This window comes from Ischnura elegans, chromosome 2, assembly GCF_921293095.1.
Source record: "Ischnura elegans chromosome 2, ioIscEleg1.1, whole genome shotgun sequence".
Taxonomy (NCBI): domain Eukaryota; kingdom Metazoa; phylum Arthropoda; class Insecta; order Odonata; family Coenagrionidae; genus Ischnura; species Ischnura elegans.
The window spans coordinates 75,893,964-75,906,223 of record NC_060247.1 but is presented as its reverse complement, the minus strand read 5'-3'; the positions used below and the strand labels follow the sequence as shown (position 1 = coordinate 75,906,223).

The following is a 12,260-nucleotide window of genomic DNA, read 5'->3' as shown; positions in this document are numbered from 1 at the left end:
CAATATTGTACTTATTATACTTCAGCCAATTTTATTATTTATTTCACTTGATGAGTATAACGTGAGAGTACCATTACCTGTCTGCTGTGTTTCTGTACATTTATAAATGGTTCGTGTGAGCTCTTCTCTCTTAATATGCATTATAACATAGATTCTTTAATCTAACAAGTAAGTAATGTAAGTGATCAGCAGACGAAATTTGGCCGCCATGTTTTTGCAAGGTGTAGGGCTGGTTCAGGTATCCTACATCAATAGGGGCCATTTACTTCCAAAACGGCTACATGTAGGACTTTTTATGGCTCACGTAGGGCAAGATCAGTTTATGTAGGGGCTGACGACATACTGAGGGTCAGTTGGCCCTAGAGGGTCGACTGAGAATACATCCCTAAGGCTTAACGTTACAGGGCCACAAATGCTAAGAGGTGAAAGAGTTAAACTATTAATGGGCACTGCAGTTAGGGTATTAGACAGGGTTCCCACTCAATCTAAATTACCAAATTCACGGGTTTTTCCAGGTTTTCACGGTCTAAATGTCTCCAAATTCATGGTTTGCAGATAAACCATTTTAGGCAGAAATATTGATCACGTAACAATCATCGGCCGCACAAATTTACTACAAATTTAACAAACTCGACAGACACTGTGAATCCAAACGCAGCAATGAAAGTGCTATCTCTCCTGACGTCACGTATCCTTTGGAAAATTTAGCTCCGGCTAAAGGTTGTGCGTGGGAAAATAGAGGGACCAGGGTGCTAGGTATGTTAAGAAGTGTCTGAATTTTCGCAATTGTTAACGACTACCATTTACCAGTCTCCCGGCTTGGGTACTGGCTTAAGGTCAATGTGTAATAATGACACATGGACCAATAATTGCACTTCAAATATACGTGTCCAGATAAATTTGTGGCCATGCCTGCGCGTGACTGACCTTGAAATATGATCAAAATATTCATTTTTCTTTTAATACGTCAATCGTAGGTGTACGATCGAAAAACCAAGACTGAGAGATTTTTAAGGCTTTACGGCGAAATTCACTGCTTTTTCCAGGTTTTTTTCACGGTATGCAAAATTCACAGCTTATTCACGGTTTTAAGGTTTTCAAGGTTGAGTGGGAACTCTGTTCAAATATGAATAGCTTCAGCAAAGGAGGCTAGTGTGAAAAGAAGATTTGAAAATGAAAATGAAGAAACTTTGTCAACTTTGAAAAAGAAGAAACTTGGTCAACAGAGATGAGGGAGAGATGAGAGGGACGACCAATCCATTCAACCTAGTTACCTTCCTCCCTCCCCCTCCAAGCCTGGTATAAAATGATGCGATGGACCTCTGTAGAGTTCACCAGATGATGACATTTAACGTTGAAACCATGGTTGTGTAAAGGCGTGAATAAATATTCATGTGAAAGCACAAAGATTCTTCTTTTTCATTTTTCCTAATGAATTGCTTCCACAAAGTTACACCTCAAACCATCAATTTTAGAAGATTTGGTCGATCGCTATGTACCAGTGTAAGAAAAATGCGGGCAAAGAGAATAATAAGAGGATTATTGCTTATTAAACCAGAAACATGGATACTGGGGAAGAATTCTAGAGGAGTTTAAGATGAGGAAAAGGAAGAAGAAAGATAGGATGAAATAGAGGAAGAAACAAGTAGAGAAAGATTAAATTTATAGACACAGTGTGGGGTGAAAGTGACCTTCAAGATGAAATCAGTACGGGTAATTAGAGCACATACTTATTGGATAGAGGATGCTGAAAATTATGATACATGGAATGATGTTCGTAAATATGGGAGGATGAAGAAGAGACATGGATATGCCCTGAAAAAAAAAATATTTCAAGTGGACAGGTCATAGTTACCTGTGTATTACCTGTACGTCATGCAAACCTACCTTAAACAGCAAAAAATGCCTAAAATATGTCACATTGCAGAAGCTGTTGTTCCAAGTTCATCGCAATAGAGCTACGCCAAGACAAAAAAATGCCTATTGATGAAAGATTTAGTTTTTTCTGTATTATCCTTTAAAGTGAATGTGAGTATGTATATAATTATTTCTTGTTTCTGTTAATATTGATATTTCTCACTGATGTATGACACATTTATTATGTAACAAGCAGGCCAGCAGGCATTGCTCGGGAAGGATAGTACCCAGAGAAGTGGGAAATTTGGAATTTATGGTCACATGGCAGGATTTATAGGTAAAGGAACAAAGCAGGTATAATGATTGTATACATATATAAAAGCAAAAAATGGAAAAAACGATTTCTGTCCACCACACACGGGATCAGGTTATACCCCGCTCCACAACATTGATCATTGTGTGTGTCCATATGTTCGCAGACCAAAAACATTGTATGAACACACCAGCAAAAAAATATTGCACCAAGAGGATTGATAGAATCCTAAGAGTTATGTATTTCCATTGAATGTGTCAAGAGTTGTGCCTACCCGGTAGGATTGTCAACCACGGATGTTATATGACGTAACATAAGAAACAGTAATGACAAAATAATGCAAAGGATGTATCCGACAAAACCAGAAGTAGCACAACAGGCTTTATGAGCATGAGATGTACCTACATACTAACTTAGGTTGCAATCTGTACAGCCGTATGGAAATGCATAGCAAATAAGCATGTCCTCTCTTAACTCATACATATAATTTTGGAATATCTCCAAATCTTTTACATAACTGCAATGCCCTATTTTCTTGCTTTTCCATTCTGAAATGGGCTTGTCTGCCCATAAATAAACATCATAATAACTATTTTCATAAAATGCGAAAGAAGTGAGAAAATGAAGATGAATTATAGGCAGCTTACTGGACACAGATGTTAAGGGTGCTAGTACAAACATATTGTATGATATAGGATTCTCATTCAAGGAATGTTAACTGCCACTAAAACCGCTTGCTTCAAACAAACAAGAGAGAGGAATTTTCATCATTAAAAATTCATAAAGCTAAAAAATGAATAGTGTTGCATCAAAATGTTTAAATTATAAATTTATAATTATTGAATATAATTTTTCTGCATTTCAGTTGTTATGTATTTTTGCACATTCTGTAGAGAATGATTATTGCCTTCTTTCCTGCTTTTCAAGAGCCTTTCAGGTACTCCAACATGATTTCAACTAAAATTTCCCGTTTGATTGCTTTTGCACTGAGATTGTTTCCATTGTGATATTCTTCACCTCCTTTTCATTTCAACTTATTGGCATTCTTGTCCCTTTCAGCATTACATATTGCTCAGCAATCCTAGAAACGGATCCTATTCCAAAGGCCGCTTCTGATTTTCCATGAACCAAGTTGTTTTGAACATCTTTACTTAGGTTCCTTAACACATTCCGTGCTGACCGTTTTTTGAAGAAAATGCCCTGTGGCTGACTTTTAGGCAAAAATTTGTATTTTTTATTATTATTTTAACGACGTGATCTTATGATTTGTGATGCCTGCTACATTTTTTCGCCCTTTTTTTTTTTTAAAAATAACCCTTCATTTGTTAAAAATTTGAAATTTAAATTTTCTAAGTATCCTGTCAAACTTTTGATACCTTCCCGCAACACACCTACATGTTTCCCTCATTTCTTTGCTCTTTGTCAGTACTGTAGCGAAAAACCGTTAAAACTTTATCACTTTCTGGAAAAAACTAATGGAAATAGTAATGCAGCAAACATTATTTTTATAATCTGGAAATGATACATTCAAATACGATTTTAAATGTTCTATTGCTCAAAAGAAAATATTGCGAGTATAACCAATATTTCCAGCAAAAGTGTTGCTCCCTTTGGTGGAAAAATTATAATGAACGATATGATATCCTCTGGATAAGATTTTATAATGATATACATTGGTTTATAAATGAAAGGGAAAATTTGTATAAACAAAGAATTGCTGCAATGAAACATATTGTTTTACAAATCAAAAATTGACCAGTATTTTTAGAATAATTTTTCAGTTACTAAATACTTTGCATAAAATAATATCTTTTTAAATAAATATTGAAATAGAAAATATAAAAGGTAAACATTAAAAAATGATTTTTTCCCGCTGGGTTAATAATTTTCTGCATCACAAATTCTTGTGATACTTCTGGAAACAGTCAAGACACAATCGAGGATCAGATAGGCAGGTGGGGCTATAATATGATGTATCCTGGTGGAAATTCTTCTTGAAGCACTGCCTACATCTCTTCTGTTTTCGTCTTTTCTGTCTATCGTGTTTTTCATATAATCGGGGAAATGTCCTAATAAGCTCTTGGTTTTGGTTGAGGCAGGCTAGGATTACTATCTCCTCATAGGGATCGAAAGTCATAAGAGATTCTATAACTGGAATTAGAAAGTCGATGAGAGGAATTTTTCAAAAATTTTCTTTGAATAAAAATTACGTTTCAGCAACAGTGATTTCAGTTGGTGAATTCCCAATTTTTAGTACCATTTGATGAATTTTCTTTCAATGGGAAAGTCAGACACCATTTGATTCCAATGATAGAGGCCACAATTATAATTGCTATGTTCAACCACCGCATGTGGCTTTCTCAGCGTGCACCCTCGTTTTTTCGTAGATTCGTTCATTTTTTGCACTCAATTCAGCGATGATCATCTGCACTTCCTTCTCATCCGTCCACCTTAGGATACCGATTTTATCCTCATGAAAGGCCTCCACCACCTCACCTTTCTTTATTTTGTAGCAGAGCACCAAAAGAGGAATAACTTTCTTGCCTCTCCTCAGTGTCCCCGTCAATTTAGGTTTCCCATTTGGATGAAATCTAGAACTGGCTACACTGTTATAAAAGTTATCAATTTAAAAGGATTAGCCTCAGTCTAAATGATCCTCCATTATTTATTTACCATCCTCTCCGAATGCCCTTTTCCAGACACTTCTGAGTTGGAGGACCTGCAGCGCCAAACCCTTTGCTTCCGTCAACATATACAACTTTATTGCGTACCAGTAGCGCTTTCCCCTCACATATTCACTATATCCCAGCCTAGCTCTCCATGGAACCATAGAATCTTCCAAACTTAGGTCACGTGAGCGGGTCACTACATTTTCCATTGATTCCTTGAATGCGTCTATATGGGGATAATTTTGAATAATCGGTGGGCCAGAGGAGTGTTAGAGTCAGAGAACGTAGATAGGTTCTTGTTGATTTGAAGGGCTTGGAGAATTGACATGAATTGATCAAGCGACTTCTCTCTCCTGAAGCAATGCAAGTCATATAAAGATCAAGCTTTTCAATTATTGGAGATACGGGAGATTTGGATAATTCTAGTACGAAAAATAAGGCCAAAAAGTGGGGAAATTCTTCTATAGTTAAATATTCCCATCTAGTAAATTTCCTTCAGGACACGTATTGCCCATTTTATATCCTCGGATGTATATATCCTCGGGCCGGATCAGTTTCTCCGAGTTCGGCGGCATGCGAATGGGTGAGTGGAAATTGTTCTCTTAGGCATTTTTTTGTTGGGGAGGATGCCAAATAGAATGCTTTTAAGTATTTCGGATATTATGGAAAAAATCAAGTAAGGAGTCTCTAATTCAAATGCTAGTGAACATAAGGATGGGGAAGTCTAGCTATTGTGCATGAAATGTATATAGTAAAAATAAATTGCAATGTGGAACCAGGACTTTACTGAAGTTATTGTAAAATTTATGCAAATATACTTATTATTTCATGCATAGCAGCAAATAAACAAAGGGATAGCAACAAATTTTGCCATGATGAAATCATAGCAAATAAAATTCACTCGGAAACTTTAAAAGTATAAGAACGGAAGCATTTATTATTATCGTGAGGATAAAAATACACATACCTGGAGTATGTCCGAAATTAGGCAACCAGCTAAGCAATTTACCACGATAGCGTTAATTGACGTTAAAAATGAAAATAACAACAAGGGAAAAATAATTGTATTCCTTCTTATAAAAACCAATTAAATAAACACAATCTAATCATTACGTTAAAAGTCATAAAGAAAGATAAAATACCTTGTAATAAAGTAATTACCTATCCTCGTCAAATGCTAAAATATCTTTTCATTATTTCGCTTTGAATATTTGTAAAAGTTTTTTTTTAAGGTATAAGAACAATTGTGAGAATATATAACTGTTTTCTGCATTATAAAATGAAAGTAATAAAGAAATACATTGTAAAAAGCCACCCCCAAAGACGTCCTTGCAGAACAAAACCGGGTAAAATAGAAAAACACAGAAAAAATCGAAAAAAATTTTTTTTCGGAGCTTTCCGCACGGCAAAGAGGCGAAGAGTGGTGACTGATCCTCTCCCATACCCTAACAGCGGTGGCTGGCACTCAGGGCGGAATATAACGCAAAAGGGAAGCATGACGTAGCGTCTACGTCATCAGTCACTGGGTAGTGGCTGCCATGACGTAGACGCTACGTCATCAGCACGGAACGTGTTAACCACCTATCTCTAATTAACGGTAAATTCCATTCCTTGCTCAACCGCAGCAACTCTGCTCTTGCATTCTTTCGTCCGCATGGGCAAACATGCACCACAAAACCTCCCAGTCAGAAAGAATGCATGAAGAAGATAGTTGAACACACTTGAGTGCATGGAAACTGTGTAAGGTATAACAAGTGAAACCCTGTTCACAATTAAAATTTTTTCAAAGTACCCACACAAGATTTTTATTTTTTAGTGATGCTGACGTTATGGTTATGTTTCCACACCATTATGCCTGAATTTTCTGAATTCTTAGAATGCAATTATCAGGAACAAAACAAAAGTATCCGTGTGTTTTGTTGACGCACAGCATCGAATCCTATACTGTGTTCAATACATTTAGGTGCAATAACTAAATTATTGCATTTTATTCACAATGAAAAGAGCCTAATACCAATGCATTTTATTCTCTGCATTAAAAATTGAAATTTTCGAGGGCAAAGATACATTGTACTTTTAAATTTTTAAAGGTACAGTTGCGGACCTCAAATCCGGAAAGCTTGGGACCAAAGGTTTCTGGATTTCTGATCTTTAGGGCCTTCCCTAAGGTATTTCCCATTCTTATTAACTCCCCTTTGATTTAAAGTATGACAGGTAAATTCACCATTTCTCTAGGTCATATAATCAAGGAGAGTGAAGCTGATGACTTGTTTCATCATTCGTATTTTTCCAGAGCGAAGGGTGTGCGTGCAATCACACATGACACATCTACGTAGAAAACTACGTGAAGTAGCAAAGTAAGCCTTGAGCACGCAGACTCAGCATTTTTTTTACTTCTGTATTCATTCATTGAATGGTGTTAGAATGTACAGTCGTCCAAGACAATGCTGCCAATGCTTGAATTAACCAACACTCGTAAACCAGCACCAAGCATGCATCATTCAACGAATGGCGATCACCAATCAACCGTTGACTGGCATAACAAAGCTCGTCTTGTCATTCAGACATGTGGATATTCGTCGTCTTAGATGGACTCAAGTACACTACTTTGAAGGAGGCAAAAAACTTGCCAAATAAGTCGTCAAATTACGACTGTAGCTTCCGCAGCATAAACTATACGTGATTAATACTGGATGAGAACGAGCAATAAATACATCTTCTTCATGCTCAATAGCTTTTGTTGATAGTAATAGCTAGCGGATGTTGCGATATCTATCGATACCTTACTTAATCGGACAGTAAATCTTTGCAAATGCTTCTATATTTTGTTAATTAATTAATTTAAAAATGCATTCAGGCTCTTGTGCTTCATATTTGAGATCCCTACGTGTCCCTGCCTAGGTTGCTAGCATATGTCAATAGAGTGTGCTAACTTTCTACTTGTCCCAGAACAAGGCTCGGAGAGCGATGCCACGAGGTGGCAAGTCGAAACACTATGCAGAGGTGTTATCAAGCATTCCAGATTACTGGTTTTGAGGTCCTCAACTGTATTTAAAAATTACAATTATATTTTGTACTAAAAATATAATTTTCTTGAGTGATATGTCTTTTGAACCTAAATTACAATGGAAATGTATTTTTCTAAGATCTGCAGCATTATTGTAAAACCGTATGCCAAAATGCGTTCTCCCTGAAGTGATCAATAAGGGCTTATACTTTTTTGCCTCAGAGTGGTTGTGAATGCAATTGAAGGTAAGATGGTTATTTAACAATTCCTGAAAAAAGATGCCTTTCCACAGAACTAGTTATGGAGGGACAGCCTACCTCCTATGAAGAGAACTTCACTCTATGGTCCAGAGACAGGCAATAGCCAAACTGCATGTTCAAACTGGAGGACAAAGATTGGAGGGGTAAGTGAAAATCGTGGGATTACTGGGTTCCTATCATTCTTCATTTCCACTACACATTTTTCATGTAATCCCTTTCCATACACTCGTAAAATCTACTGATACACACAACTATTCTGAAAGAATTTTTTTTACTAAATGTCAACCTCCTCCTTATTGTAATAAATATAAATGAATAACTGTTTAAACGTATGTAAAATAAATTAGGATAAAATAAAAATATCAAGACTTTGCTCGATGACATACCTTGCTTCTACAGTACCCAATGTGAAAACAACTACACGATGAACATTTTCACTTTAATTAACAAAACCTCCAACACAATGGTAAAAAAATAAGTAAGATACATATATGCAAGGAAAGCTGAGGCATAGAATATTGTGGCTACTTTCACTTTCTGTTGTTTATGTGTGTCTCAACTAATGACAGTTTATATCACGTAAAGGGCATGGGATTTTCTTCAAATAGTAACATAAAATATGCAATGTAAGAATTAGACAATAGCAAGAAAATTTTCATGCAATATCTTAACTTTCATAATAAAAACTAACACAGTCTAGCATAATTTGGAAGTCTACTTAAATCAAAATCAATTAAAGAGAGGAAAATATTTAAATTAGCCATCAGTCATACCCACAACCAAGACGTGGGGATGAAATGATGCTAAGAAGGAAAATAAAATAAATTCAAGGAAATGGTACTTGTTCCACATAGTTGTTTACACTGATTATATAGGTTGAAAAATAAAGAGGCAGAGCATAGGTTAAAAAAAAAATAAACAGCAGAAACAGCACTGTTGAGTGTAGCCAATTTAGGTTACACCCGCAGTATATATTTCGATGCATATAGAAAGGCTAACAGTTAAAATGGAATTGCTAGGAGGTGGCATAGCTCGGACATAGCCGCAACAAACATTAGGAAGTTTGGATGCCAATTAATATTCGCATTAAAAGGTAGCACCCAACCGACAATATTTGCCATCGGAAAGCGTTGAATATAGGAAAGGGCGACTCGTTTCAACCTACCTCAAATCACAGCTTAAGTAAGCCATGCTTTATTTCAATACGTACTTCCAAAGAGACTATGACTAACCTCAGTCTATGAATTAGGATTCTTAAGTATGTGTACCAATCAGTTCATTCACACCTTCAAGCCTATATGCATGCAAATAATATTCTTGGAAATGCACAACCAAACATTGTGTTTGGAGCTGTAAATAAATCTTTCCTTATCATCCATCAATAGTATTCAATCAATTTGGACTTCCATTTGTTCCACTGTTGCAATGAATGTTGAAATGAGAAGAGTAGTAAACATAGTTGGAATGATTGAGTAAATAAGCACCCCTACTATTATAAGCCCCGTTTCATGAGCCATGAATAAAATTAAGATTGTATTGTCATGCACACAATAAATTGAGTGATAAAACAAGGTGACACAATTAACTTCAAAGCACCGTTTAACTCAATTTATTTTTCATAATGAAATAAGTCACCACCACAGAATGTTTCATAACCAAAAAATGAGCAGTTAAAACCATTCTTTAATACAGATGCTGAAAAAATTATCGGCACAGAGAGAATATGCATTATCATTTACATAACATTACAAAACTTATCCACGCTTAGGACTAGTAATGCATATATGTGACATGTTAATGAGTACACAGAATGATGGTAAATGACAAGATGATTATGAGCAATGAAAAACACAAAAATATTTACCCAAAATGATAACTCAACATCATATTCATACATGATATGGACTTATCAACATCTCATTGAGATATATAACTATACAATTCATTGATACTTCACTAACTAGAAGTATACATATTCCCCCACACAATAATATACAATTTACAAAAGGGGCAACTCTAAATAAGAGTGACCAACAGTTCAATAATTGCCAAGAAAATGACTAATACGACATGGTTAGATGAATAGCTCAAGCTTTGAAGAGGGACCATAATGAACAAAATCAATGATACAAAAATTGTTGTTTAAAAATGAAATGAATACGGTTGAGGCTCACAAAATTCCTACTTCCATGGTGTCATGATTAATACAATGTCAACAGCAAGAATTCTCAGAGGAAAATTTTCAATGATAAGGAAAAAAGATGCAAGAATAAAATATTTCATAAGGGCTTCTTACATAAAAATATCTCGTATCAATGCATAATGATCATGGCATTAGCAAATGATGACCAATAACCATTAATCGGGGAGAATGACAAAATTCTTCCAATAGCTTTGAAAATCATAACTGCATATACTTACCCATCAATGATTTTCATAAAAATGACTATCACTCGCTCTACATCCAAGTGTCTAACTCATTATCCATATAAAAAAGTGCATGTGCAGCGCATATACACCTTTCTAACATGAAAAATGATTCTTTATTGGAACGCACATAGACAAAATTATCTATTCACTTCATAACTACCATCATCCCTAACTTTAAGAGCAAATATTGCCACAGATGCTCTTATAAATAAAAAGCATCAGCACTCATGATATGATGGTAATCCGTGAACATCATGCTCCAAGGAATTTCAGGTTGGAGTTGTGTTGACTGATTAAACAAACAGTGAGACAGGATGCAAGCAACCACTATCGAATTTTACAGACGAGATAATAAAGTAGAAACGAACGATTTGAATACTTTGAACGTTGAAAAGCTTAACCAAAAATACAGTTTCCAGTAACGACTTTGTCCGAAAATCACAACACTCAATGGATCAATCAAATGGCAGTGTTCCTTAAACTGAAATCCTATGTCTCCTACGCGGAATGTCGTCCATTGACAGTTAAAACACAATTACAAAAAAACCGACCAGAAACAAATTTAACCATACAAATGTTCCTTCAAACCGAGTCTACACTCCTCAATAGTTAAAATAAGATCAATGCTTGCGAGGCATCCCATCTCTTTTAAGACACAATCACTCATCACACTCATCCAGCCATGCATGCATTCTTTCGCCACACAATCTCGGAGGAAGGAAAGGCTTCCAAAACTCAAAAGGGGGTGTTCTGTGAATATCCTCAATCATGTAAATTTGAATTCGTTAAGTTCAGACAAATTGGTTCAGAAAAGATAGGGTATAACACGTTTAGGCAATGAGGCTCCAGAGAATGCCCCCTCCCAAGTTTTTAACAACACGACAGAATGAAATGCATGTACAAAACAGTCAGTCATTTTATTTACCTTTATAAATGAACCAAAATTATTAACACATACCTTTTCAACTCTTTCAAAATTTCTGGCCCTCATCTGTAAGGGAACGACAACACATTAATTAATTCCTACACAAGTAATTAAAAGTAATCATCAAAATATACGATAGTGAATGGCAAAAATCGTTACAATTAGGGTCGACCACAATAACCGCACAATCAACTTACTTCAAGTTCTATATATATTTTCCAGTAACGGCCAGCACTAGGAAAAACTTGAATTAACTGTTCAAACAATGGACGCATTTCGCCGATCCAGCGACCTTGAGCTTCTCGTATTAGAAGACTCCATGCCTCCAAATCGTAGGGATTTTCTTCAATCTGGTTTTGAGCCCTCTTCAATTTTTCATTGCCCCAGTCCTGGAACAAGGGCACTTCAACATTACAAAGATAAATAGATACTTTAAATACCTATTTCATAAACCGAAGAATCAACATTTAATCTACAACCTACAATCTTACACTTATCAAGTAAAATAACAAACTTAAGTAGCCTCACCAATTCCAGTTTCTCCTCGGCCATGTTTCGACGCTGCTTTAGGCTAAATCACCTGTAGTTTTCACGCATGTAAAAGAATAAACCGTAATATTATATATTTCCGAATATTATGAATCAAACTTTCAGCGGAAATTAACTTGTCACTGACCTAAACGAAGAAAACATCTACGAGTAATCAACAATGCAAACCCGTGAACGAACTTCCGCAAATAGGAACTTGGAAACTTCCGGTTGGAACCGTACTTCGATATTTTGGATGCTTTCGATGTCT

The 12,260-nt window shown here is 35.8% G+C and overlaps 1 protein-coding gene across 2 annotated transcripts in view; it reads right to left on the bottom strand.

Annotated features, from left to right (window-relative positions):
- Positions 1–12,220, bottom strand: part of LOC124153986 (protein suppressor of forked) — a 69,486-nt gene extending 57,266 nt beyond the window's left edge. The window contains exons 1-4 of one of the 2 annotated variants that reach the window (XM_046527447.1): positions 12,138–12,220; positions 11,990–12,041; positions 11,659–11,850; positions 11,495–11,527 (exon numbers count right to left, since the gene is read on the bottom strand). In XM_046527447.1, the coding sequence (XP_046383403.1) occupies positions 11,495–11,527; positions 11,659–11,850; positions 11,990–12,013 (249 nt within the window). In that variant the 5' untranslated portion in view covers positions 12,014–12,041; positions 12,138–12,220. The remainder of the gene's footprint in view (positions 1–11,494; positions 11,528–11,658; positions 11,851–11,989; positions 12,042–12,137) is intronic. The other variant, XM_046527448.1, reaches the window with a different exon arrangement.
- Between the last annotated feature and the right edge of the window lie 40 nt (positions 12,221–12,260).